Here is a 24,571-nt window from a genome sequence, read left to right as displayed (position 1 = left end):
CCCCTGTGCTATTGCGAGCGGCACAGGAACCCCCACACACAAGCCCGGAAGAAGTACCAACTAACCCACCCAGCAGGACCCAGAGCCAGATAGATCATAAACAGGAGAGATAAGCGCCACCATGCGGATCAGCCTCGACGCTCATCTGCAGCTGCGCCATGTCAAACTGCGCCGGCACCCGCGCCTGCGCCACCATTTTGTCCGCCGCCTCCTCACGGATCGTCCCGCATGTGTGCCGCGTAGCGCTAGGACGGGCCTTGTGTAGGCAAAATTTTGTCCGTCACTTGTGTCTCACGCCTGTTCCACCTGTACGATCTCGTTCTCGACATCGAGTTGCGATTCGTTGTGTGTATCATTATTTTGCGTGAGATTTACACCGAACGAACGCAACACACGTAAAGCCGTACGCCCCGCGCCCGGCGTGCAGCTAGGTGCTAGGATCTTCGCGCGCACACCGCACGCTCTCTCTCGTTGCGGTGTGCTGTGTGTGCAAAAGATAAGGGGGGTTTCGGGCCGCAGCTTCATCTCCGCGAGCGCCCTACTCTACCCAGGGGGCGAGGGAGACGCCCATCAGCACCCCGTGGAACTAGGGTGGTGCTGGTGCGCGGGTGGATGCGTGGTCAAACTGCCTTGCGCGCCCCCTCCCAGTCCCGGATCTGACGGCGCAGCATGTGGTTGGGGACCAGGATGCTGTGCTCGAGCGCGCCGCCCGTCAGAGGGCTCGTCGACTTGGTCGCGAGCCAGCGCTCGATCGCCGACCGCTCGTAAGCATGCCCGTCGGCCGCCATCACCGGGTCGCTCATGACCTCGGTCGTGATTGGGCAGATGAAGTCGTCCGGCGGCTCCTCCTCTCCCTCAAGCGGCGCCTCCGCCGCCGGTGACGAAGCGCCCTCGGCGACTCGCGCCTGATCCCCCGCCGCACGCGTCGCCCCGACCTCCAGCCTCGCGCTCTCCTCGAGCGCCGCTGCCAACTCCACATCCTCTCTCGCCGCCAGCGCTGCCTCATCCTCGGGCTCCTGCGACGGGCCAGCGCCCCCCCCGCCCTTCCCTTTCTTCTTCTTCTTCTTCCCCTTGCCCTTGGCGCGCTCCCCCGCCTCCTTCTCCGCCTCCTCCCCCGCCAGCAGCGCCTCGGCATGCCGCGTCGCCTCCGCCTCTGCCGCCGCTCTCTCCGCCTCCCTCGCCGCCGCCTCCGCCGCCCTCGCCGCCGCCGCATGCTCCTCGAGGGCGCGCACGCACTCGGCGTGGTCCTTCTCCTTGGCGTACTGCAGCGCTGTCTTGCCGCTCGCAGTGCGCGCTGTCGTATCCGCGCCCGCCCGCAGCAGGCGCCGCACGACGGCGGGGTGGTTGTTGGCGGCGGCGATCACCAGCGCGGTGCTGCCGTTGCTGCTCTGCAGGTTGATCTCCGCGCCGCGCTGCAGCAGCAGCTCGACCACCCGCTCGCGGCCGTAGCCGGCGGCGCCCATCAGCGCGGTGACGCCTGCGCTGTCCTGCAAGTTGATCTCCGCGCCGTGCAGCAGCAGCAAGTCGACCACCCGCTCGTGGCCTTCGGTAGCGGCGAGCATCAGCGCGGTGCCGCCGTCGCTCCTCTGCAGGTTGATCTCCGCGCCTCGCTGAAGCAGCAGCTCGACCACCCGCTCGTGGCCTTTGCTGGCGGCGATCATCAGCGCGGTGAAACCACAGCCGTCGCTCCTTTGTAGGTTGATCTCCGCGCCGCGCCGCAACAGAAGATCGACCACCCGCTCGTGGCCGCTGCTGGCGGCGAGCATCAGCGGGGTGAAACCGCTCGCATTGCCTACCCCGCGAGTCGCGTTGACCTGCCCGCCGCTGTCGAGCCACGCCAGCAGCGCCGCCTCGTCGCCTCGCCCAGCCGCGTTCGCCGCCTCTGCGGGAAGGCTGCCCAGTGAGCCGGAAGAGGCCGCGGCACTCGCTCCCGCCACCGCCTCGCCCGAGGAAGCGCCGCCCGCGCCGCCCGCCGCCGCCTCGCGCCGGCTCGCAGTCACCTCCGCGACGTGCTGCCGGAAGGCCTCGACGCACGCGGCGTGGCCGCTCTTCTTGGCCAGCTGCAGCGCTGTCTTGCCGCTCGCACTGCGCGCCGACGCGTCTGCGCCAGCCCGCAGCAAGCGGAGCACGACGGCGGGGTGGGCTTCGAAAGCGGCGACCATCAGCGCGGTGCTGCCGCTGCTGCTCTGTAGGTTGATCTCCGCGCCTCGCTGCAGCAGCAGCTCGACCACCCGCTCGTGGCCCTCCTGGGCGGCGTCCATCAGCGCGGTGTCGCCGTCGCTCCTCTGCTTGTTGACCTCTGCGCCGCGCTGCAGCAGCAGCTCGACCACCCGCTCGTGGCCGCTGCTGGCGGCGAGCATCAGCGGGGTGTAGCCGCTCAAATTGCCTGCGCCGCCAATCGCGTTGACCCGCCCGCCGCTGTCAAGCCACGACAGCAGCGCCGCCTGATCGCCTTGTACAACCGCTTTCGCCGCCTCTGCGGGAAGGCTGCCCAGTAAGCTGGGAGAGGCCGCGTCACTCGCTCCCGCCGCCTCGCCCGAGATGGCGCCTGCTGCCATGTGTGTGTTTGTATTCAGGGTTCCCGCTCTTTGTGGGTGGGGGCGGCGTTCACCGCGATCAACAGCAGGGAGACGTCCACCAGCACGCAGCACCCCGTGGTACGAGGGTGGTGCTGGTGCTGCTCGATGAGGAGTTGCACGTTCGCCGCCTTCCAGATCCAGTATCCAGAGGATCTCGCCGACCCCCTTCCCGAACCCAGAACCCACCGAACGACTCGAACAGCAGCAGCTGCACGTCGACGTGACGTCCTCCCTGCACCCTGGCGTAGCGATACTCGCCGCCATATAGGACGGTATGCGGCGGTCGCCGCCCACTCCACCCTTCCCCCACTATTTGCCAGCGAGAGCCGCTGAGACGGCCGCGACCCGTGTCCCGCCGTGTTTACACACCGTCAACATCGCGCCAGCAACCGCCGCACGCTAAACGGCTCTTGCTACCACTGGGTTACCAATTCCTATCGCCCCACAAGCCACAAGTGTTCACTTGGCGCCCCTTCCGCCCGACCTGGCCTTGTGCTCGGGCGGCAAGTAAAAGCTGCGCGGCTGCCCGTCCCACTCCGTCATGCGCAGCGGGAGCCGCTGTCGCTCCTGCAAGGCGGCGACTGGCGACGGCGGCGGAGGTGCGGGGCAGAGCTGCAGTGGCTTGTGCATCGCGTGCTGCAGCCCGAGCTGTGCGACCAGGCGCGCCATCTCGGGGAAGGTTTGCTCGCACTTGACCCAATAGTAGGTGAAGTGGATGGCGTCAAACATGAGTGGCGCGTGGCGGATCGCGACGTCGGTGTAGTTGTAGTGCCGCACTCGGGAGGCGTCGAGCCAGGCCGTCTCGAGCGCCGCAACCTGATGCGCGTCGATGCTCGCGCACTCGCCCTTGAAGCGCTTCGCCGAGCGCATCAAGAACCCGCCGCCCGCCGGCTGGTACACGAGGTGGCTCTGCAGCGTCCGGCGCGGGAAGTTGCTGAGCACCGTCTGCGGCAGCACGCCGCGCAGCGGGCTGCAAAACTCCATCTCGTGCAGCGCCTGTCGGGGGGAGCGGTAGCCTTGGTTGGTGGTGGCTGGTGGCTATGCCGCTGCTGCTGCGGCCCTCTCGGCGAGGGCGACGGATCAGCGCTACGGGATCGTGTGTCCGCGTGGCGGCACCATCACGGCCACTCCCCGCCACTCCCCGCCACTCACGGCGTATCGGCACCATCCCATTGACGACCCACAGGATGGGCTTGCGCACGCTGCCGCGTTGGACTGAGAAGCTCTCACCGCCTCCGCCTCCGCCTCCGCCTCCGCCGCCTCCGCCGCCTCCGCCGCCGCCGCCGCCGCCGCCGCCGCCGCCGCCTCCGCCGCCGCCGCCGCCGCCTCCATGGCGGTGCGACTGCATGCAGTCGGGCAGCGTATCTGGCCGCACGTTCACTGCGCCCCAGGCGGCCTGCGGCGGGCGGGAGGCGCCGCACGATTTGATGTCGCGGTGTGGGGTGATGGGCGCTATGGCGCGCGAGGGTGTGGAGGTGGAGCGGCGGTCGCCTGGTACGAGATGAAGAAGTCGGACTCGCACAGGTGGTCCGGCACGGTGAGTGCGCCGCTCCACTCGTGCGGCCGCGTCAGCAGCAGGAGCCTCATCCGCTCCGCCTCGCTGGCGTTGGCAAACGGCGAGGACAGGAGGCACGGCGCACCAGGTGCGCCGCACGAGGCGTGGAAGCCGGTCTTGCCGACCACGCGCGGCACGCAGCCGGTGGCCCACGTCGCTTGGCTCGCCTGGGCGCCCGGAATCACCGTGGGTCGGCGCTTGGCGATGTTGGATCTGCTAAAGACGGGATCGCTCATGTTCCATTCGACGGGCGACCCGCTCGCCAGCAGGCCCAGCGCCGCCCACGCCACCTCGCGGATCTGCGAGTCGCCGACGTAGATAACCCCGGCGTACCTCTCCCGCACCTCTGCCGCGCGCACGAGCTCCTCTCCTGGGGCCGTGGCCTCCAGCTCCCACCGGAAGCCGCTCGCCGAGCGGATGGCGTCGCGGCCGGCCATCACGTTGGCTGACCACACCGTGGAACTGACGCCGTACAAGCCCGTGTCTGAGGTGGTGCCCGAAGGCAGCGGTGGCATGCCCGCGAACTGCACGCAGCCAGCGCCCTGCGCGCACAGGGCAAACATGGCCCCCCGGGCCGTTTTGTTGTCGCAGGGACCTGTTCTTTTTTTTCTACTTCGATGTTATGAAAACAAACGCAAGGCGGACACAAGCACATCGCTCTCTCGGTCCCACTTAAAATCCCTGTGTGGTGGCGGCGTGCCGTCCTCCCATCCCTCCCTTGGGTTGTCTGTTTTCTTTCTGTCTTTCTTTTTCTCTCGGTCCCACAGACATCCCGCACACCCGCCGCACACCCGCCGCCCCCGCGCGCGCCCCACCCCGGCCGGGAGAGAGGGGAGTGACAGTTTGGGATGGCAACAGAACGAGTATGAGTCCTTCCTGGCTCAACAACGCAGAGAGAAATGAAAGCCGTCCGGCTCACAAGTCCGGCTCACGCGCCCCGACTGACCCTCTACCGCACTGGTCACTTCCGCCCCCTCGCTCCCAACCCATCCATCCACCTCGCCGCGAGGCGCCGCGCAATCTCGGGCGATCTCGGGCCATCTCGGAGCTCCACGCCACGCCCCCCCCCCGCCCCCGCCGCCGTGCCGCGCTATCTCGGGCGATCTCGGAGCGTCGCTCGCGCGGCGGCACACCTGCTCAAAAAAGGAAGGGCCCGGTTGGAGCCACGGGGCTCACACACTCGCTCAGGGCGCCGCCTCACTCTGCGCCACTTTTGAGGCGTTGGCGAAGGCCGGTGCGGCGGCACCCCGCTCGGCGCGTTCCTCGCCCTCCACTTTTCTTTTGAGCTTAGCCGTATCAAGAATACTCATCATCATCTGTCCAGCGTCCACCCATACCGCGTCGGTGTCCAGTCCGAGCCTGAGGAGACTGTTCTTCACCTTCCTACATACATACATACTCACTCACACACTTAGCCTTCGATGTTATGAAACAAACGCAAGGCGAACATGGCATATCGCTCTCGGGCCCACAGACATCCCGCACACCCGCCGCCCCCCGCGCGCGCCCCACCCCGGCCGGCGGGCCGGGAGAAAGGGGAGTGACAGTTTGGGATGGCAACAGAACGAGTATCTTGCACTCCAATCTCCATCCATGTGCAAGAACGCAGATAAAGGACTGGGGCTGGTCCGGCCCACAAGTCCGGCTCATGCGCCTCGACTGACCATCTACCGCACTGAACACTTCCGCCCCGTCGCTCCCAAACCATCCACCTCGCCTCGGGCCGCGCCGCGCAATCTCGGTCGAAAATAAAACGGACATCCCAAGCTAGGGCTGGGTCGAGGACAGACACGTCCCCACCTTTGCAGGATTTTGCAAGGGCGAGGGGGAGGGGGCGCATCGCGGCGTGGAGAGGGCTCACAAGTTGCGGCGACTCACGTCGACCCGTTGAAATTTCTTTCCGCTTGATACGTACCCTGCTTCCGTGTACGGAGGGCCCGTCCGGACGATCATGCTTGGTGCCCCCCCCCGGGACCCCCCGTGCGGGCTTCTCATGACAACGCGGCAGCCAGTCGCGCTAAACTCCGCTACGTGGCGCCGTACTGGGTCCTGTTGAGCTACTGCGCCGCAGGCCGCACTCTTGTGCGGTTTTGCCTTTGGCAGGGCCAGACCGGCGCACGGGCCACGGAATCAAAGGCCCAGCAGCGCCCAGCCCGTGCCGAACGCGTCGTGGCACGCGCAGTGCGCCTCGTTCTGCTGCAGTGGCCGCTGCCCGCGGCGGCGAGCAGCCGTGACGTTGAAAGGGTGGTAGCGGCCGTTGTTGTGGAGCGCCACGGTGAGGGCCAGCGCGCGCTGCGGCGGCGTGAGTGCGTGCATCGCCTGGAGGTAGGCGACCGCGTTGAGGATGGCTGCGTCGGTGCAGCCTCCCTCCAGCGCCTCGTACAGCTCCGCCGTGCGGTCAAACGCCCGGAGGTGCTCCAGCGGGATCCCAACCTGGTTGCCGCCGCCGTAGCTGGCCGGCATCTTGGCGCCGCCGGCCGCCTTGATTGCGTCGACGCCGCGGTGCAGCAGCAGGAGGGAGCGGTGCTTGGTCTCCTCCTCGCCGCTGCGCGGGCGAGACTCGATCACGAACTCGCCGTAGGAGTCGTCCTCCTCCTCGTCGAGCGGCTCAATCTTGAACACCTGCCCGATGGTGAGGGAGCGGGTCGTGCCGGCCGGCACCGCCGTCCAGCCAAAGGGCGCGTCAGCGATCTTTGCCGTCGAGTCTTTTAGCCCAGACTCGCCGTGGAAGGTGGCCTTGATCTCGCCGTCTGGCGTGAGGACGACCGAGACGTGCACTCCGAGCAGCGCTGGGAGGTTCGTCGGGTTCTCGACCAAATTGCGGCCGATGGTGGCGAAGTCAGCACGGCCGAGCTGGACCGGGGCGTTGAGGATCAGCGGGCGCGTGTCTGGCGCGATGTCAGCGCAGGACAGGCGGCGAAGGAGGATCATTATGACGAGGGTTGCGAAAAGTGCGATGGAGGGGACGTCGCGGAAAATTTTGCGCCTCTGACAACAGGGTTTTTCAAGAAGATGCCTCCGGCCATTCTCGAGATCCTTTGCCGCGTTGGGTAGCGAGGATTGGTGCGTGACGCGTGCGGAGACGGCTCCCTCGATACGCGTGGTGTATGCTGCAGGGCAGGGCTTTACGGAGGTCATTATCGGCGCCACCGACCGTGAAATGTCCTGTTCCACAGCCCCCATGCACAAGGTGCATGGGTGCAGTCATAGTATGTAGGGCTTCTCTCCCAATCTTTTGAGCACTCACCGCCAGACGCCGTTCCGAGATTTCTGTGAACAGCGTCTCTTCTCGACAGATCTCAAAGCACGCCGACCCGATCAAGTGAGAACGGTGCAGCGCCCTGCCGCGACCGCCACCCAGAGGGCCGCCCTGGGACTGCGCCGCCCGCTCCGCGTTGGAATTGCCCATGCGGCCGCCGCCACATCCTCAATTTCTCCGCTCATCAGACACACTGCCTCCGTCCGATCAGGTGCCGAGTCTGAGGTGCGCCTCGCTCTTCATCTCCTTCTAGATGCCTCCAGCCTTCCAACCCCCACAAAGAAACGCAAACACAGCCCACTTCCCTGGCGGGGCGCGTACCATGGCTTCGCACGAGTCGCGCGGCCTCCCGAGCGTCGACGCGCCCAAGCCACGGCACGAGGGCCTTCGAGGTCCCATGTATTGCGGCCAGGCAATGAACGACGATTCGCCCACCGCCGCTTCGTTGCTGCCACTTCCGGCCACCGCCGCCGTTGTTGCGCTCCCTCTGCCGCACAAGGTGTCGCCTTATTCTTCGCCGCTGCCACCCAGGCATTCTCCGCCCAGCTGACCATTATGCCGCTGCCTCAGGACACCGCCCTCTGCAGGCTCAACGTCCGAGCTTTGTCCCCCGTCACTCTCCTCTCATTTCAGACCCCACACATGCGCATAGCTGTTCGCGCTTCCGACCAATGCAGGCGCCTTGCCTCACCCCTCTCGCGGGCGGCCCCCATTCTCTCTGCTCTGCAGGACGCGCGCCGAGAGGCGCTACATGGTCGACTTCAATGAGAGCGAGGGCGAGTCGGCTTTCTTGGTTGTGAGATCAACAAGGGGCGTCTGGTTCGACAACCCCCACGTGTTCCATCGGAGCCTCGCAAAGGTGCCAATCAGCTTTTGTTTCGCGGAGGGGGCCCAGGTTCAGTCCGAGCTCGTGCCAACGGCTTCCGTCAAGGTCGGTGGCTACTTCGCTTCCAGTGCGGATTATGAGGAGTGGTATCAGCGGCGCCGCGCGAGCCTGACGCTGCCGCCTTCGCTCGGAGCTGAGGTGCGCACTTTTACGCCAGGATCGGCGTTGTCCCTGCAGTGTCGCCGTCTCCAAACATTTACATTTACATTTACGTTTCTCCTTCGCGCAGGCGTGCGGCGTCAACAACGACGTCGTTGTGAAGGAGGAGGCCGCCGCCGAGGAGGCCACCTCCGAGAAGGCCGTCGTCGCCGAGGAGTCCGCCACCGAGGAGGCGACCATCAAGTCCGCCGCCGGCGAGGTGTCAGCCGCCGGCGAGGTGTCTGCCGCCGCGGAGGAGTCCGCCGCCACCAAGTCCGCCGCCGCCGAGTCTGCCACCGGGACGGCCGCCACCGAGGAGGCGAGCACCGAGGAGTCCGCCACCAAGCCCGCCGCCGCCGAGGAGTCCGCCGCCGCTGAGGCAGTCGCCGAGGAGGCGCCCGTCGTCGAGGAGGCCGTCGCCAAGGAGGCTGCCAAGGAGGTCGAGAAGCCGGCCAAGACCGTTTCCAATACGCCCGACCCAGCGGTGAGCGCGCCGCAGCATTCTCTCATGGCACTCCTCGCTCTCCCACCGGTAATAATCTCCCTTCCCGTGTGCCCCTATCGCGCTTTGCAGGACGCCACCTGCTACCCGGGCCTGCCCACGCCGATGGCGGCGGGGAAGAGCGGGCCCGCGTCGGCCCGCAGCGGCTTCGGACCGGGCTACGTGGACGGCGTCGAGGCTGCAGTCCGCCGGCTGGGCGAGAGCGTCAAGTACCAGGCTACGCCCGCCGACGGCAAGAAGTCGCCGTCGCCGGGAGTCCCCACCTCCGGCGCAGTGGCGCCCAAGCCCCTTGGCGCGGGCGCGGGCGCGGGGCTGGCTGAGGCCGCGGCCGCCGAGAGGCGCGAGTACTGGGAGGGCATTCGCAAGAAGGCGAAGGCCGCGCTCGATCTCAGTGCCGAGCGACGGGAGAAGTGGGCGGACTTGCAGTCGCGGCGCTCGAGGAAGTGCCGGCGCAAGGCAAGGCGCTGGCGCAAGCCGAAGAGTGGCAAGAACCGGCGCCGCGATCCGCAGACGTGCGGCGCCGGCGTTGGCACATGCGGCGCCGGCGGTCGCGCCGGCCTCAAGGCGGCGGCCGACTGCGTGCGGGGCGGCTACACGAAGGCCGCGGGCGCCTTCCGGTGGCTGCTCCTCGTCTGCATCCCCGCCTTTGGCCACTGCGAGCCCGCCGTGCCTAGCCCGACGGAGGTGGCCTCGGCCTTCTCGTCTGCCGTCGCCTCGGCAGCCTCCGTCGCCTCGTCGGCGTCCTCTACCTTCTCATCCGGCGTCGCCTCGGCGGCGTCCTCGGCCTTCTCGCCCGCCGTCGCCTCGAAGGCGTCCTCGCTCGTGAGCTGCTCGCCGCTTCTCATGCCCGCAATCGTGCTCATCCTCCTCGCCATCGCCTGCGGCGCCTCCTGGCCGACCGCGGCGAGCGGAAAGGGGGGGGCTCGCGGCGCGGCGTGGGCCACCTGCCTCACCGCCGCCACGGCGCGCCTCACCGGCACGGCGGCGGCGCCTGCCGGCTTCTTCGGGAGCGCCTTCTCGTGGCTCGCGGCGGGTCCGCCGCAGGTCGCCGCCGCGGCCGCCGCCCTGGCCGTCATCGGCACGGTAATGTGGCGCCGCAACTCAAAGGCCCGCCGCCTCGGCTGGTCCAGCCTGCTCGGCATTCTTCTCTGCTTGACCACCGTCTCTGGCGGCTTGGTCACCGCCGCTGGCGGCGCCGCGCTTGCTGCATCCTCAACTGCGCTGCCAGACGTCACTGCGCTTCCGGCGAGTCCCGCTACCACCACACCTCCGCACCCCGGATGCCCGCATCCTCAACCCCTTGCCGCCGGCACCTACTTAGGCCATGGGCGCATTAATGGCCTACGACCCCCTGGACCACGAGGAGGTCCTCAACGAGATCCACACGAAATCGCGCAAGCTACGAATATCGCCAAGCACATCTCCATGCCACTGCCCCAAAGGCTGCGTGCCGTGGTTCATGGCCATTGGTGCGAGATACATGTTCCCGAACATGATCAAAGCCAGTATGGCTTACGTCATAGCAGCAGTGGGCTCGCAACGCAAGGCAGCGCCTTCACTCCTGCCTCATCTCATCTACGATGGCAAGCCAACAAACATCACGGCCTGGTTGCAAGGGCAAGGGGTGGAGGTCATATTTCATCGGCTGAGCTTCATAGACAAGTTGAGGGAAGCTGGGTTGGGTCACAACCCCATCGTTGGCGCCTACCTGCGGCTCGATCTCACAGTCAACGACACCGGACCGCTTGGCGCGCATCTACGTGGCGAGAAGAGCAGATGCCAATCCACAGTGTCCTACAAGCAGGTACTGTACACAGACACGGATGTCGTGTTCTTGGGGGACATTGGCCAGCAGAATCTCATTCGGCCTCGGAAGGGGGGGCTGTTGGCCATGGGTCCTGAAGCCAAAAGAGGCTCCGCTCCCAGCAACTCCGGGGTGATGGTGATGGACGTGGAGCGGTTCTCGCAAAAGCGCGACGCACTTCTGCGCTTTGGGGTGGAGCACAAGTTTCACTTTCCTGCCGTAGACCAGGGTCTCCTCCTGGAGTTTTTCAAGGGATCAATCTCCAAGCTACCGGATGAGTGGAACTGGAAGGCGTACTGGGGCTGGCAAAAGAAGAAGAAGACAAACATACGCATCGCCCATTTCCATGGCCCGAAGCCAAGGGGGGTATATGGGTGGTATTGCCTGTGCAAATACAAGGCCTACTCTCCGGGGGTCTACTCAGAATACAAGGATCCATGTGAACAAGAAGCCAAGGAGACCACCGGAAACAAGAGAGAGGACGTGTTCAAAGCATACAAAGGACTCCTTGACCAAAGCCTCTCAGCAGACGGGGGAGCACTCGCCTTTTACCTGCTCCTGGTGTGGACAAACTACTTGCGGCTGTCTGGGCAATATCCTTCCGACCCGAGATTGGGATCCGATCAAGCAATGTTGCGGTCCTGCCTGCTCAACAGCAAGATGGATCGGTGGCCACCGGGCATAAGGGATGAACTAGCTGCCCACTTGTCGATAGCGGGATTGAACACCAGCATAGGCGGGTACTTATAGCAATGCCGCCAGATCCTGTAAAATGCAGCGTTGCCTCACCCGAGAGATCCGCATCTGTGTCGCTGTAGAAGTGTAGTTGTGCGGCAAGCCCTTGTTGTCAAAACGAGTGCGTATAGCATAGGATTAGGTTGAAGCCCAACTGTCTGCCAACTTCATTTCTTCATTCACTGTGGAGTTAGTCAATGGCAAGCACCACATTGGGCTTTTGAGCCGAAATCGACCCAGGAAAATCGTTGCGGCCCCTTCCCGCCCTTTCCGGACCGCGCCACGCTCACCACACATGCCCCGTGAGCTAATCTAGCCCGTACACTATCAAAACACCCGTACATGGAAGCCACATCTCATCACCGTACCCCAACACGCCGGCCCGGCGACCGGCAGCAGCACCGGCGCCGTGCCGGCAAAACGGCCGGAACTGACTACTCACGGCTCAGTCACCGTTCTCGCGGTGGGAACGCACCGCCTGGCGTACACCAGCTGCCGCTGCCGCCCCCTGGCGGCTCGTGTCCAGCTCTCCCGCTGCTACCGCCGCCTCGAGTGCTTCCGCAATCGACCGAGCCGGACTGCCGCCGCCGGACCCCTTTCGCTTCGCCGAGATCTTGCCGTTGTTCATACGCGCCCAATCAGCGCGCTGCAAGAAGCGCTGATTGTCGGCGCCTGTGTCGCACCGCAACCGCTCGCTGACCGTGAGCCGAGTGAACGCTTGCTGTATGTAGCCGACCGTGAAGCTCTGCCGCCATCGAGCGTTCCGCCCAGGCTTGCGCGACTCGTGGTCCGCCCGCTCGGTCATGAGGCGGCGGCGGCAAGTCGCATGCTTGATTGTCTTCTTGAACAGGGCGCCGAAGGACTCGCACGCGTCGCAGGAGCGCCGCGCAGGGTCTCCGAGCGAAACCATCTGCCTGGGCACAATGAACAGTAAGATATGAGGCACCCACGAGACAACGCCTTCCATCGGCTTGAGCTCGTACAAGTCGTCGCAGCACTTCGCCGCCAAGTTGAATACCTCGATGGCGCGACCCTGGCGGTAGTCGTCCGTGTCACTCTCAACGTCGATCGGCCAAGGCCTGTGCATGGTCGTTACTAGCGAGAGAAACCGGTCCCATCGGACAGCGTCTTTCACCATGTCCGGCTCCTCTTCCTCCTCGGCGGCGACGTCCTCGTCGCTCACCTCGTACTCCTCGTCGTCAACCTCGTCGACGCCGCCGCTGCCAGCCCGCAGGTCGTTTGCAACTTTCGCCACCGTGTCGTCGGGGCAGCTAGCGAGGCGGAGGAGGAAGGGCAGGTACGCCCACGCGTGCTCGAGGAATCGCTTCACCTCTCGGCCGATCCAGCGCGACGCCGGGTCCTCCTCCGGGTCGGCCGACGCGTAGGGGGTGGCTGCGGCGGGTCCGGGGAGGGGGTAATACTCATCGATCCCATACTCTCGCCAACCCCTAGCTCCTCTTCCCCTTCTGTGGGTCTCCCTATCGATCGAAGGAAGGTATCCGCGTAATGTCGTGGCGACTCCTCCATCTGCTCCGTGGAGGTCGGATCTAAAGTGGGCCCTCTCTCAATGTCCCAATTACAACAAGGTAGGATGGTAGCTAGGTTGCAGGTGAAGTACAACAAGGCTAAAAAAAAACTTGCGAGAAACGCCAGCTCGGTGTCGGCTAACCTCGGAATGTAAGCGCACTATGGCTGTGCTGTCTCCTACACAGCCATCTTACCTAAGGATGGCTGAGCTAGCTGCAGTGAAGCCAGAGCCTCCAGGCCGATGGCTGCAATACACACAGGGCAGCCATCCTGAGTAGGGATGGCTGGATGGAAGCTCGCTGCTGCAGCCATACCGCACGCCCCGGGGCGGGCCCTCATGGCTGAGCTGGCTATACGCAGCCATCTTGGGTAAGATGGCTGGGCCACAGCCATTTCAGCCATCTACTATGGCTGGGGCACAGTCAGTGCAGCCATCCTCCGGAGCATGGCTGGTGATAATTCGATGGCAGCCGTCCGCCGCGGGCGCCACACGCACAAATGGCTGCGCGCTTGCCGCCCCCGGCCTCGCGGGACGGCTGCCATTGGCTGCCATCGAATTATCACCAGCCATGGCTCTGGAGGATGGCTGCAAGCTCTGTGCCACAGCCATAGTAGATGGCTGAAATGGCTGAAATGGCTGTCCCCCAGCCATCTTACCCAAGATGGCTGCGATGTAGCCAGCTCAGCCAAGAGGGCTCACCTCGAGGCGGGCGGTCGGTAACCGGTTATGGCTGCGGTAGTGCGTCTCCAGCCATGTCTACTAAGGATGGCTGCCGTGTGTGTGTTGCAGCCATCGGGCTGAAGGATGTGGCTGCACTGAGAGAGAGATTTTTATTAACCAACAAGAAATCACGACTCTCACAGTGATTTGGGCTCGGCAGCTTGTTACTCGCATAATGTGGGTAAACGAAAAAAGTAGCGCCCAATTCGTCTACGTACGGCTTAGTGTGTGGTTGGGGTGGCCTCAGGCATCCCCAAGGGAGCCTCTGCGGTGCCACATAAGCAGCTGAGTGATTGTCGAGACTTTAAAGGATTCGTTTGAAGAAACGCAAACAAGACAAACGGTACTATGGTCACCAGTAAACGAAAATTCGACTTTGAGGGATCATATCTCAAAAGGCTGGGTGAGAGCATAGCATTATTGTTGCATATTATACCACATAAGGTCAAACTTGACCCCAGAAGCATCAAGAACCCGATGCTCCGGCTCGACTGTGCCGGCACACTGCCTCCTCGCGCACGCTGCTCGCAGGCCGTTGCGGCCCGTGGTGCGCCAGAGAGAGAGGTCGACGCGTTGCCCCCGCCGGCGACCCCGCGCGGCTCAGGCCAGCCAGAAGGTGTGTGGTGACGGCACCGTGGCAGGAGTGCGGAGAAGAGCTCGCCGAACGCGAGCAGCAGATGGCCAAAGTGTGCCAGCGCGAGAGCCTCGCGAGCGGGCGCAGAAGGAGCTCGCCGTGACACGATGCCGGGCCGGGCGGTGGTGGTGCTCTGGCGACTGTGCACAGTGGGCAAAGTCAGGCTGCAACAGGGCAGCACGTTGGTAGTGCCCTGCTGCAGCCTGGCCTGACATGCACAGGGCGAACAGAGGCGGTACTATCGTCCGGCGCTCGTCACCGAATCTGGGCGAACTTCGACCGCCGCCACAGCTCACCACGAGCACGCAGCGACAAAATGTTGACTGTATGGAAGTCGAGGCTGGTCCATAGGAAGAGGCTGCCGTGCGAGCCGGCAGCAGGCTGGCTCGTCGTGGACTGCCGCGGCGACTTTTTTCGGTGTCTTTCTTGATAGTACCGAATACGGTACTTTCGTTTACCCACACTCTGCGAGTAGCTCTCTCTGCACTGTAGCTAGCTCAGCCATCCTTAGGTAAGATGGCAGTGTAGGAGACAGCAGTAGCTAGCTCAGCCATCCTTAGGTAAGATGGCAGTGTAGGAGACAGCACAGCCATAGTGCGCTTACATTCCGACCACTTGTAGTGAGCGTCGGGCTGGTGGTTCGACACCGAGAAACGGAAAATCCTGTGAAGAAAAGAGTCTTACAACAAAACTCCCTCGCACAACACTGGGCACGGGACTGGCGCGCACTGGCACGAACACAGGTACACCACGGGAGCCGCCTAAGCGACTCCTGCGAGGGTGGCGAGGCACTTAGCTCCGTGCACCCGCCCACCCCCGCCACAGGCAAGCTCATTCACGACCTGCTCTGCGATGGCCGTGTGAAGAACGACTGAGATGCGCTGCTTCTGCAGCCCCAGCCAGCTCTTGGTGGTCCAAGTCACCTCATCGAGGTACTGGGCCCGCGTCAGCTTGTTCTGTAGCACGTCCGCCGCTCTCCGGAGGATCTCACGGACCCCCTTTCCGAACCCGCCGAACGATTCGAACAGCAGCAGCTGCACTTCGACGCCCTTGTCTTCCCTGGCGTAGCGATAGTCCCCGCCGTAGGACGGTATGCGGCGGTCGCCGCCCACCACCCTGCCCCCCCTGGTATGCCAGCGCCCAGTCCCTTGCCCTCTCTCGCCCTTGCTCTTCCTCTCCCCCTCCATGCCGCCCCCCCCGTACCCCTCCCCCTCCCCCCCCCCCTCCTCCTCTCCCCCCCCCTCTCCCTGCCCCCCACCTCCCTCTCCCTCCTCGCAGTAGGGCCCATGCCCCATGACCATGTTCCGGTAGAATGATTCAGTGTTGCCGAAAGCGACAAAAGCGCCCTTCCGACCGTGCTCCCCGCTGCTGCTGAGGGAACAGACGACCTTGACGTCTCCGCAATAGTGCGTGCCGTGCGAGCCAATGTTGTCCGCGTCCACGTCGGGTTGTTTGTTGTAACTCTGACCGAGGTGGGCTTTCGGCTCCATTCGCACAGCGGTGCCCCACGCGGCGCGTAGGGCGAGGATGAGGCGTCGAAGCGTGTACTTGTGTCTGGTGTTGTGGCCCTGCTGCGGTACGTTGACAGCAGCGTCGCCATACTCGTCGTGGGTCTTCCCATTCCGAGTCTTCTTGCCCGCCGCCGCGGCCTGGCAGGCCACGTCGAGGGGGAGACCCAGGCGGCGCTGCACCGAAAGACGCATCGCCCAAGTCTCCATTCGCATGTCATCCCGCATTGGGATGGCGTTGAGGAAGGCGCCGGCGCCATCCTGGCTCACCGCCACGAAGCGGACTGCCTCCCGCCAAGCCGCATGCCTCGCCCGCTCCCTGCCCTTGGCCTGCGCCTTGCCCTTCTTGCCGCGAGGAGCGGACCGCGATCCCTTGGAGCCCTCCTGCCTTAGCTCGAGGGCGAGGTCGCGCCAGTTCCTGTTGTGGACCACCGTCGTGAAGCGCCGCTGCGCCTGGTGTAGGAACTCGTGCTTGGACGTGAACTCGGCGAGGGGCAGCAGCTCCTTGGCCTGGACGAGAGTATGCGGACGGAAGCGCGAGAGCGCCACCCTCGTAGCCGGCTCCGGCGGCCGCGCGGAGGCGCGCAGCTTCTCGCCCTCGTCGGGCTCGTCCCACGGCTCCACCTCGACTTCCGGGGGCCTGCCCGTCGTGCCACCGACCAGGTCAAAGTACTCCGCCTCCGTCTTGTCGTCCCACTCCTTCCACGTCGCCGTGATCTCGCCGTGCTCCTTCTTGAGCCTGTCATGCGCCGCCCGCAGCTCGTCGAAATCGGAGCCCGGCGCCTTGCTCACGTCAAGGTCGCGGAAAGGAGCATGCAGCTGGCGCATGGGCCCAGCGACGAGCGCCCACGTGCCAATCCACGCCGGCTCGCGAATGTCGACGGCGCTGGTGAGGCCCATGCCGCCCATCTTGACGGGCAGGCGCGCCTGCTTGCGCGCGCGCTCCCAGCGTGTGCCGGCGGCGCCGACCCGCGCCCCGCCGACGAGCTTGTATAGCGCCGTGTCAATCAGCTCGTCGTGCCTCTCCGCTGCCGGGAGGGTGACCGACGGCGGCATGGCGCGAAGGAAGAAGGTGAGCGTCGTGTTGCTGCAGAAGCGCAGCAGGACCTGCATCACCTGCTGCGCCGTGTGGATCTCCTTCGTGTCGCGCAGCTTGAGGATGCCCTCTAGCGGCTTGAGCGCCCTCTCGACTCTCGCCACGAGCTCCTTCTTCCGCCATTCGTCATCGCCGAGGTACGCCCCGAGCACGCGGATGCCTCGCAGGGTGCCGCCCGCGTACTTGCCGTCGGGAGGCGCCGCCGGCGTGCCCCTCACGCTCGGGTAGTCGCGCACCGCCTCGAGCGACGCGGGGTCGGGAGCCCAGATCTGACGCTTGCTGACGTTGCTCTCCACCCCGCTCCACTTCTGAGCAAGGGCGTCGCCTTCGAGCATCGCCTCGAGCGCGGGCCTCGGCGCGTCCGCGACGTAGGTGTCATCAAGGTAGGCTAAAATGAGGGCGGACGGGTTGCGCACTTGCATCTCGAGGAGCGTCCAGTGGTAGCCGATGGCGAAGAGGAACGGTCCGAGCGGGTCCCCCTGCGCGCATCCCTCGGCCGACATGAAGACATTGCCGTCGCCGTCCCGCGCCTCCTCGTTGAAGAGGAAGAGGCGGCGCGGGACCTTGTACCACAGCGCCACCGTGGGGATGAGCTCGGGGTACCAGCGACGCAGGCCAGCAAAGATGGCCTCTCGTGAGATGGAGTTGAAGCCGTTCTTCTTGTCGTCCGAGGCGACGGCGTGGCCCGGGTTGCGCCGCAGGTGCTCTGACAGAAGCTGCACGGCGACCTCGGCGCCGCCTGCGAGGCCCACGCCAACCTGCAGAGGGATGTTGCAGTCCTTGACGCGCGCCTCCGCCTCCTCCTCCGACATGCCCAGGCCGCCTTCCGCGAGCGGGCGGCGGCAGATTTCGCGCATGTCGTCGACAATGAGGCGGCGCGAGTCGGCGGTGCGGCCGGTAAACAGGTCGCACATGTCAGAGCTGCGGTGTTTCATGAGGACCCGGTTGGCGAGGCGGCGGATGGCTGCAGGGATGCCGATGGGGCGGGTGCCGGTGACGTTGCCCATGTCGTCTCGCTTCTCGATTCCGAGCAGCTGGAGGTCGCCCCAGAGCGCGGCGGCGCTGTCGTGCACCCTGCCCTGGTTGATGGCGGCCACGATGTCGAACAGGATCTCCCTCACGTCCGGGCCCGAGTAGTGCAGGAACTCGAGCTCCTCGTAGCTGACGCCGTCCACGGACATGGCGCGCGCCTTGGGGACGGAGTGGAAGACCTCCCAGAAGGCCTTCCTGTACTCGCTGTGCGGGCTGCTGCTCGGGCTGCTGCTCGGGCTGCTGCTCGGGCTGCTGCGAGGGCTGCTGCGAGGGCTGCTGCGAGGGCTGCTGCGAGGGCTGCTGCTCGGGCTGCTGCGAGGGCCCCTGCTCGGGCTGCTGCTGCTGTGAGGGCTGCTGTGAGGGCTGCTGCGAGGGCTGCTGCTCGGGCTGCTGCTCGGGCTGCTGCTCGGGCTGCTGCTCGGGCTGCTGCTCGGGCTGCTGCTCGGGCTGCTGCTCGGGCTGCTGCTCGGGCTGCTGCGAGGGCCCCTGCTCGGGCTGCTGCTGCTGTGAGGGCTGCCGTGAGGGCTGCTGCTCGGGCTGCTGCTCGGGCTGCTGCTCGGGCTGCTGCTCGGGCTGCTGCTCGGGCTGCTGCTCGGGCTGCTGCTCGGGCTGCTGCTCGGGCTGCTGCTCGGGCTGCTGCTCGGGCTGCTGCGAGGCGAGCCTTGTGCCTGGAGGCCGGGCCGTGGCAGCAGCAGGAGGCTCGGGGACCAGGCTGTCGCGTCGCAGCGGCCGGCCGGGAGAGCTCTGTTGGGGTTGGCGCTGGTCTAGGGCACCAGAGCGTCGTCCATCAGAGCGTGGCCCACCGGCCGGCAGCGCGTGTACCGAGCTGAAGTCCATGCGACCGGTGCCTTCGGCAGCGGCCGCGGGCGGCTGCAGCCGCTGAGGATCTCCAGGTCGGCTCCCACGGTGGCTGCCGCCAAGGGCAGCAACCATCGTGGGGACGCGCGAAACTTTTACTGTAGATGTGAAGAAAAGAGGTTACCCTTCGGTGTCGGACGAAGCATGCCCAGATGGGGATCGCGACCGAATGGTCACTCCGCAGGCACCACCCGCGCCGAGTTTGCGGTGTGCATCACCGGCCTCGAGCGCACACTGCTCTCTTGGCCGGTGTTGAGCAGCTTCAGGAGGCACCTCCTCGCACCGCACGCAGCCGCTGGACACCGAGTAGACACTTTCATCGCTCTCGTCGGCACCAACGAGGCCGGACGCAACGCCACCCAACAACGTGTGCGCGGCGCGTACCGTCCGGTCTCGCTCTCGGTTCACCCTGCGCAGCGCCTGGAGGAGCTCGAGACGCACCGCTGCAGCCCGACAAACCGGTCATACATGGACCGCGCGCAGAGTCTGACCCAGTGGATCGCGATACGCCGGTGCTACCATCAGGTGCAGCGGTACGAGGAGCACAGAGGCGCCAGGTACACGTGGATCTACCGCACGCGTACCGACGTCGTGCTGCTAGCAGACACGCCATTCGCTGCTGTGTCAGTGTCGGGTGCCACCGCGACCGGCCGCGTGTACACGCCGATCAATGGTATGAGCGGCTCGCGCATGTACGCGTGCGCAAATGACATGATCTTCGTCTGCCCGCGAGCGCTGTGCCGGCCGTACTTCGAGCTCCTTGAATTGTGGACAAGCCCTCATTGCACACCAGCGTCGTGGCCGCAGGTGGCCCCGTCCGAGCGATGGGGCGTGGCAGCAGCCGTGGGGATCAACGCCAAGGGCCGCGCGGTGCTGCCGGCGCGCACCATCTTTGCCGATGAGCGCACCGGAGCTCCTAACGGGATGAGCGGCCCGCCGACCGAGCCGTACTGGCTGCCACCAAAACCGAAGAAGATGGACGTCCACTATTACTTCTACGCTCGCTACTCGGACGGTGAGTATATAGAACCGCGTTCTCAGGTGAGACAGGTCCCATCCACTTGAAGAGTGATGTGTGTTCACAGGCCGGATCTGCACGTCGAGACCGCCCGGCTCCTCAGTGGTGCCGAGGAGGTGCTGCGGGCTAATGGCAGAGGCCCTCTGGCCGTACACGATTGCTCGGCAGTGCACCTTTGACCATGACCTGCACCAGCGGCCCGCCGTCAGCTGCCCGCGCTGGGCGTACAAGCAGGGCGGCGTGCGCAAGCTCGAGTGCCTCAGACTGATGTACGTCCCACCTGAGTACAAGGCGTGGGTGCAGCCCTACTTCTTGCGGTGCAGACAGATGCAACGAGAGTGGGAAGCCGCGACGAATGAGACTGCGCCGTGGGCCCCTCCCGATCATGGCACCCCCAAGCTGCGGCATCGGCCGCGCTTCTTGTGCGAGGACATTGCCAAACCGAATCGCAACAGGTACGAGTGGTGGCATGAGGATGTGCATACTATTTGCGCCGCTACCCCTAACACGCTGTCGGCGCCGTGTTCGAAAGTCGCGGGCAGTGAGGGCGCCGGGTGCTGGAGATAGGATTGGAGGTGAAAAATTGTCTCTTCTGTATAAACCTTTTGTAGATAGCACATTTAGACGCAGTCCAGACTCTCCAGTGTCCAGACCCACACCCAGACGAACGATGTGTCACACATGTGACGCACTTGACAAACCCCACCGCTTTGGGACCTATTTGAGGCGGTGTGACGGCATTCACAGGGCACGGGAAGCTCTCCCGCCGTGTCTGCGTGGCCCGCCCGACCCGCGGGGAACGGCGCGCGCCCCTCCCTGCGTCCAACGTGATCCGGCCCTCGGCAAGTCTTCGGTGTGGTTCTCTTCAGAGTCGTCGAGAGACGACGACACTGACGGTCGGCCGCCAGAAAACACGCCTGCGTGGATCGCGTCACAGCAATCCTCGCTACCCAACGCGGCGAAAGGATATCGACGGTAGGTAGGTAGGTAGTAAGGTGAAGAACAGCCAGGCTCGGACTGGACACCAACGCGGTATGGGTGGACGCTGGACAGATGATGACGACACGCACGAGCGACACACAGACACAAACAGGCTCACAAGACACACAGCCAGCTGGCTGCCACACACCCTGAGTTGGCGTACACATAACTCAAGGCCACATCCTCCCTGTCGCCCCCCCTTAGCACTATCGACGGCGGCAAGGATAAAAAAGTGCGCTGGTTGACGGCGAGCCGCCCGGGGCCAAGAAGCTCGCGGGATGAGCGTGCCGGAGTCGAGCAACGGCTCGCCCACGGAGCTTCTCGCCTCCGGCTTCCGCCGCGCTGACGTTGTTCGTCTGGTCACGCAGTGCCTGCACTCTCTTGGCTACGAGGCGCAGTCAATGCTGCCACGCCCATCCATCGCAGCACATGCACATGCACATGCACATGCACATGTGCACATGTGCATGCACATGCATGCACAACGCACCCCCTCCCCTCCCCGATTGCCCCGCAGCGCGCTGCGTCGGAGCTCGTTAACGAGTCGGGCGTGCAGTGCTGGCCGGAGCCCGTCTCGCGCTTCCGCGCCGCCCTATTGCATGGCGAGTGGGGCGCAGCTGATGCGCTCATCACAAACCTACACCTTCCCGACCCGGCGAGCCGGCGCGTGCGTTTCCTGGTGCACCGGCAGCACTACCTCGAGCGACTCGAGGCTAGCAGCCGTGCCACTCGTTCCCTCTCACTCGCTCTCGCTCATCACTCCAACCGCCCTGGGGATTCGAGCCACTCAAACCACTGAAAAACTCAATCGCATTAGGCTCACGACGCCGCCGGCGCCCTCGCGTGCTTGCGGGAGCGACTCGCGCCTCTGGAGCAGCCACATTTCGCGCTGCCACCTCCAGACGGGTGCGCTGCAATCGCAGCCGCCGGCGGGGGTGACGGCAAGAGCGGCAACGGCGGCGTCACGGTAGCAGGGAGGGAAGCGGCGCCGTCGGCGATGGCAAGGTGTGGAGCCGGCGGTGGTGGCAGTGGCGATCGCAGCGGCGACGGCGATCTCGGCGGGGCGAGACTTGGCGGGAGTGTGCAGGAGCTTAGCACCTACCTACTCTGCCGCAGCGTGGAGGAGCTCAAGGCGCGCAGCGGGTGGGATGGCGGCGGAGGCGCGTCGCGGCGGCTGCTCCTCGACGAGCTGCAGGAGCACATCCCTCCCTCACTCCTGCTCCCCGAGAACCGGCTCGAGACGCTGCTGCAGCAGGCAGTCCGCTGGCAGACATTGCACGCGCCCCCACTCACGCCCGACGACGTCTCCCCGTCGCTCTTTGAGGACGTCTCCTTTCGCCACGATGGTCTGCCTCGGGAGGCGTCTCTGGTGCTCGAGGGCCACGCGGACGAGGTGTGGTGCGTCGCGTTCTCGCACTCGGGCGCCGCCCTCGCCTCCGCCTCCCGCGACGGCGCCGCCGCCTGCAAGTGTTGGCCCCCTCGGGGAGCAAGTCTCACGTGTTCGCGACTCGTCCGCACAGGCGCTATCGTGCTGTGGGAGGCGACGAATCCGCAGTTCGCTCGGCGCGCGCTCATCCCGGCACACTCCGGCGCCATCGCTACTGTCGCGTGGAGTCCCGACGACACGCTGTTGCTCTCGTGCGCCGCCGACCGCACAGTCAAGTTGTGGAACGCGCCGGCGGGCGACTGCGCCGCGACCTTCCGCGAGCACACCGAGGCGGTGACCGCGGTCGTGTGGCTGCCTTCGGGGGCGCACTTCCTCTCCTCGAGCAGCGCTGGCAAGCGGGTCATCCTGTGGGACTTGGGCGGCAACGCGCTGCAGTCGTGGCACGGCCCGCGCGTCACGGACCTTGCCGTCGCGGCCGACGGCGCGCGGCTGCTGGCCGTGAGTGGCTGCACAGTGCGGAGCTGCCCGCTCACGGCGGGTAGCGACGGCACGCCGCGGATGGTGACAGAGGACGTCCACTCGTGGGATGAGACTGACGCGATCTCGTCCCTCGCGATCTCGAGGGACTCGCGCGCGGTGCACCCACTCCCCTACCCCACGGTACCCGAACCCACCCTCCCCTCCCCCACGGTACCCGAAGCCACCCTCCCCTACCCCATGGTACCCGAAGCCACCCTCCCCTACCCCACGGTACCCGAAGCCACCCTTCCCTCCCCCACGGTACCCGAAGCCACCCTCCCCTACCCCACGGTACCCGAACCCACCCTTCCCTCCCCCACGGTGCCCGAAGCCACCCTCCCCTACCCCACGGTACCCGAACCCACCCTTCCCTCCCCCACGGTGCCCGAAGCCACCCTCCCCTCCCCCACGGCACCCGAACCCACCCGCAGGTGCTCCTCAACGTGGGGTCGCAGGAGGTGCATGCTTGGGACGTGGACGGGCGGCGGCGGCTGGGCTCGTACTCCGGCCACCGGCAGGGCCGCTTCGTGATCCGCTCCGCCTTCGGCGGCAAGCACGACGGGCTTGTCCTCTCGGGCTCCGAGGACACGCAGGTCTACGTCTGGCATCGGCACAGCGGCGCGCTACGCCATCTCCCCATATCTCCCTCTCTGCCCACATCTGCCCACATCTCCCCATATCTCCCGCCGCCTCCCTCGGCGCGCGGCGGCTCCGCGACAGCGCGCCATGGCGACGTGCCCGTCCCTCCCCTCGTGACCGGGCGGCCACCGCCTCGGCCTCTAGGCGCGCTGCTGCGGAAGCTGCCCGGCCACTCGTGTGCTGTCAACAGCGTCTCCTGGCGCACTGAGCCGCCGATCCCCCGCTTCCTTGCCGCCCCCCCACGCCCCCCGCTGCTGAGTGGTGGACGCCCGTGTATAGGAGCCCGGCCTCGCCGCACCTGTTTGCCTCGGCTTCCGACGACCACACTGTCCGAATCTGGGGGCTGCCGCCACCCTCGGTTTCGTAGGTTCGCCCGCCGGCGGCTCGCCGTTCCTGCGCCCGCTGGGCCGAGGCTGAGGGGATGCGAGGGCCTCAGTGCTCTGCGGTCCCTGCAGCTGTGTATAGTAGAGAGGGGCGCTGGAGATCTGGAGCGGGTAGCGGAGATATCCAAGGCAGCCAGAGGCCAGAGGCTCCCGCGCTGGCACCCCGCTGGCAGGCTCCAGGCACTCTGCGATGTGCGAAACACGCGAAAGCAAAAGGGAGAAACCGTATGGCTATGCCTATGCGCTATGGCAGCAGACACGAGACAGGAGAGAATTCACCAGAAAAGGCAAATGTAAAGCCGTATTCGAAGAAGAAAAAATATATGTGTATTGCGAGAGACGTACGCGGTACGGTCGTGAGTGTGTCACAGTGTGTGCGAGACTCACTGTCACTCTCAGGACTCTAGACACTAGAGACTGAGAGGACTCTGCTTCTCTGCACAACTCTGCATACTCCAAGCCCGAAACCGGCAGCCGACCGCTCCGCACCGGCATCTCAGCCCTCATAATCGTTACGACAACGTCTCATAATCCCAATCGTTCACAGCAGCTCTCTGCTGGCCACTCTGTCCGTAGACAGTCCGCCCTCTATGGCGCAGGCTGGAGGCTCGCCGCTCAAGCCTTCGCTCGGCGCGCCGGCTGTGCCACCTTGCCACATGGGTCGCTTGCCGGGCGGCCACTATAGCGCCGTCACGGCGTGTCGGTGGGGGGGCGATCGCGGCTGCAGGTGGCCGCGCGCAAGGCACAGGGCAGCGTCGGAGGCGGCCGGGCGCGCGAGGCGCACCCGTTTTACGATCGACCACCTTCTCC

The 24,571-nt window shown here is 65.6% G+C and overlaps 3 protein-coding genes across 3 annotated transcripts; 2 read left to right on the top strand and 1 right to left on the bottom strand.

Moving 5' to 3' along the window:
• Positions 1 to 620: 620 nt before the first annotated feature.
• EMIHUDRAFT_212771 (hypothetical protein) lies at positions 621 to 2,843 on the bottom strand (the record flags this gene model as incomplete). The annotated part of the gene is made up of 3 exons (XM_005765445.1): positions 621 to 1,016; positions 2,612 to 2,744; positions 2,818 to 2,843. 3 exons carry the CDS (start codon positions 2,841 to 2,843, stop codon positions 621 to 623), a joined length of 555 nt encoding a protein of 184 aa, XP_005765502.1.
• Positions 2,844 to 7,608: 4,765 nt separating this feature from the next.
• EMIHUDRAFT_464711 (hypothetical protein) lies at positions 7,609 to 12,843 on the top strand (the record flags this gene model as incomplete). The annotated part of the gene is made up of 6 exons (XM_005765444.1): positions 7,609 to 7,618; positions 8,123 to 8,417; positions 8,509 to 8,901; positions 8,992 to 10,095; positions 10,241 to 11,391; positions 12,693 to 12,843. The coding sequence occupies exons 2-6, from the start codon at positions 8,145 to 8,147 to the stop codon at positions 12,841 to 12,843; spliced, it is 3,072 nt and encodes a 1,023-aa protein (XP_005765501.1). The 5' UTR covers positions 7,609 to 7,618; positions 8,123 to 8,144.
• An 8,264-nt stretch (positions 12,844 to 21,107) lies between these two features.
• EMIHUDRAFT_452007 (hypothetical protein) lies at positions 21,108 to 24,061 on the top strand. Its single transcript, XM_005765443.1, has 6 exons — positions 21,108 to 21,225; positions 21,351 to 21,512; positions 21,921 to 22,856; positions 23,171 to 23,357; positions 23,523 to 23,577; positions 23,658 to 24,061. Exons 1-6 carry the CDS (start codon positions 21,112 to 21,114, stop codon positions 23,743 to 23,745), a joined length of 1,542 nt encoding a protein of 513 aa, XP_005765500.1. The 5' UTR covers positions 21,108 to 21,111; the 3' UTR covers positions 23,746 to 24,061.
• The last annotated feature ends 510 nt before the right edge of the window (positions 24,062 to 24,571 follow it).

The sequence above is a fragment of the Emiliania huxleyi genome (assembly GCF_000372725.1).
Source record: "Emiliania huxleyi CCMP1516 unplaced genomic scaffold EMIHUscaffold_55, whole genome shotgun sequence".
Classification (NCBI taxonomy): domain Eukaryota; phylum Haptophyta; order Isochrysidales; family Noelaerhabdaceae; genus Emiliania; species Emiliania huxleyi.
This window is presented reverse-complemented; position numbering and strand designations above follow the sequence as displayed.

Coding starts and splice junctions, on each gene's coding strand:
- EMIHUDRAFT_452007 (XM_005765443.1), top strand. CDS start 21,112: ATGAGCGTGCCGGAGTCGAGCAACGGCTCGCCCACGGAGCTTCTCGCC. Junction 21,226..21,350: donor TGCACTCTCTTGGCTACGAG/GCGCAGTCAATG, acceptor ATTGCCCCGCAG/CGCGCTGCGTCGGAGCTCGT. Junction 21,513..21,920: donor GCCGGCGCGTGCGTTTCCTG/GTGCACCGGCAG, acceptor GGGAGTGTGCAG/GAGCTTAGCACCTACCTACT.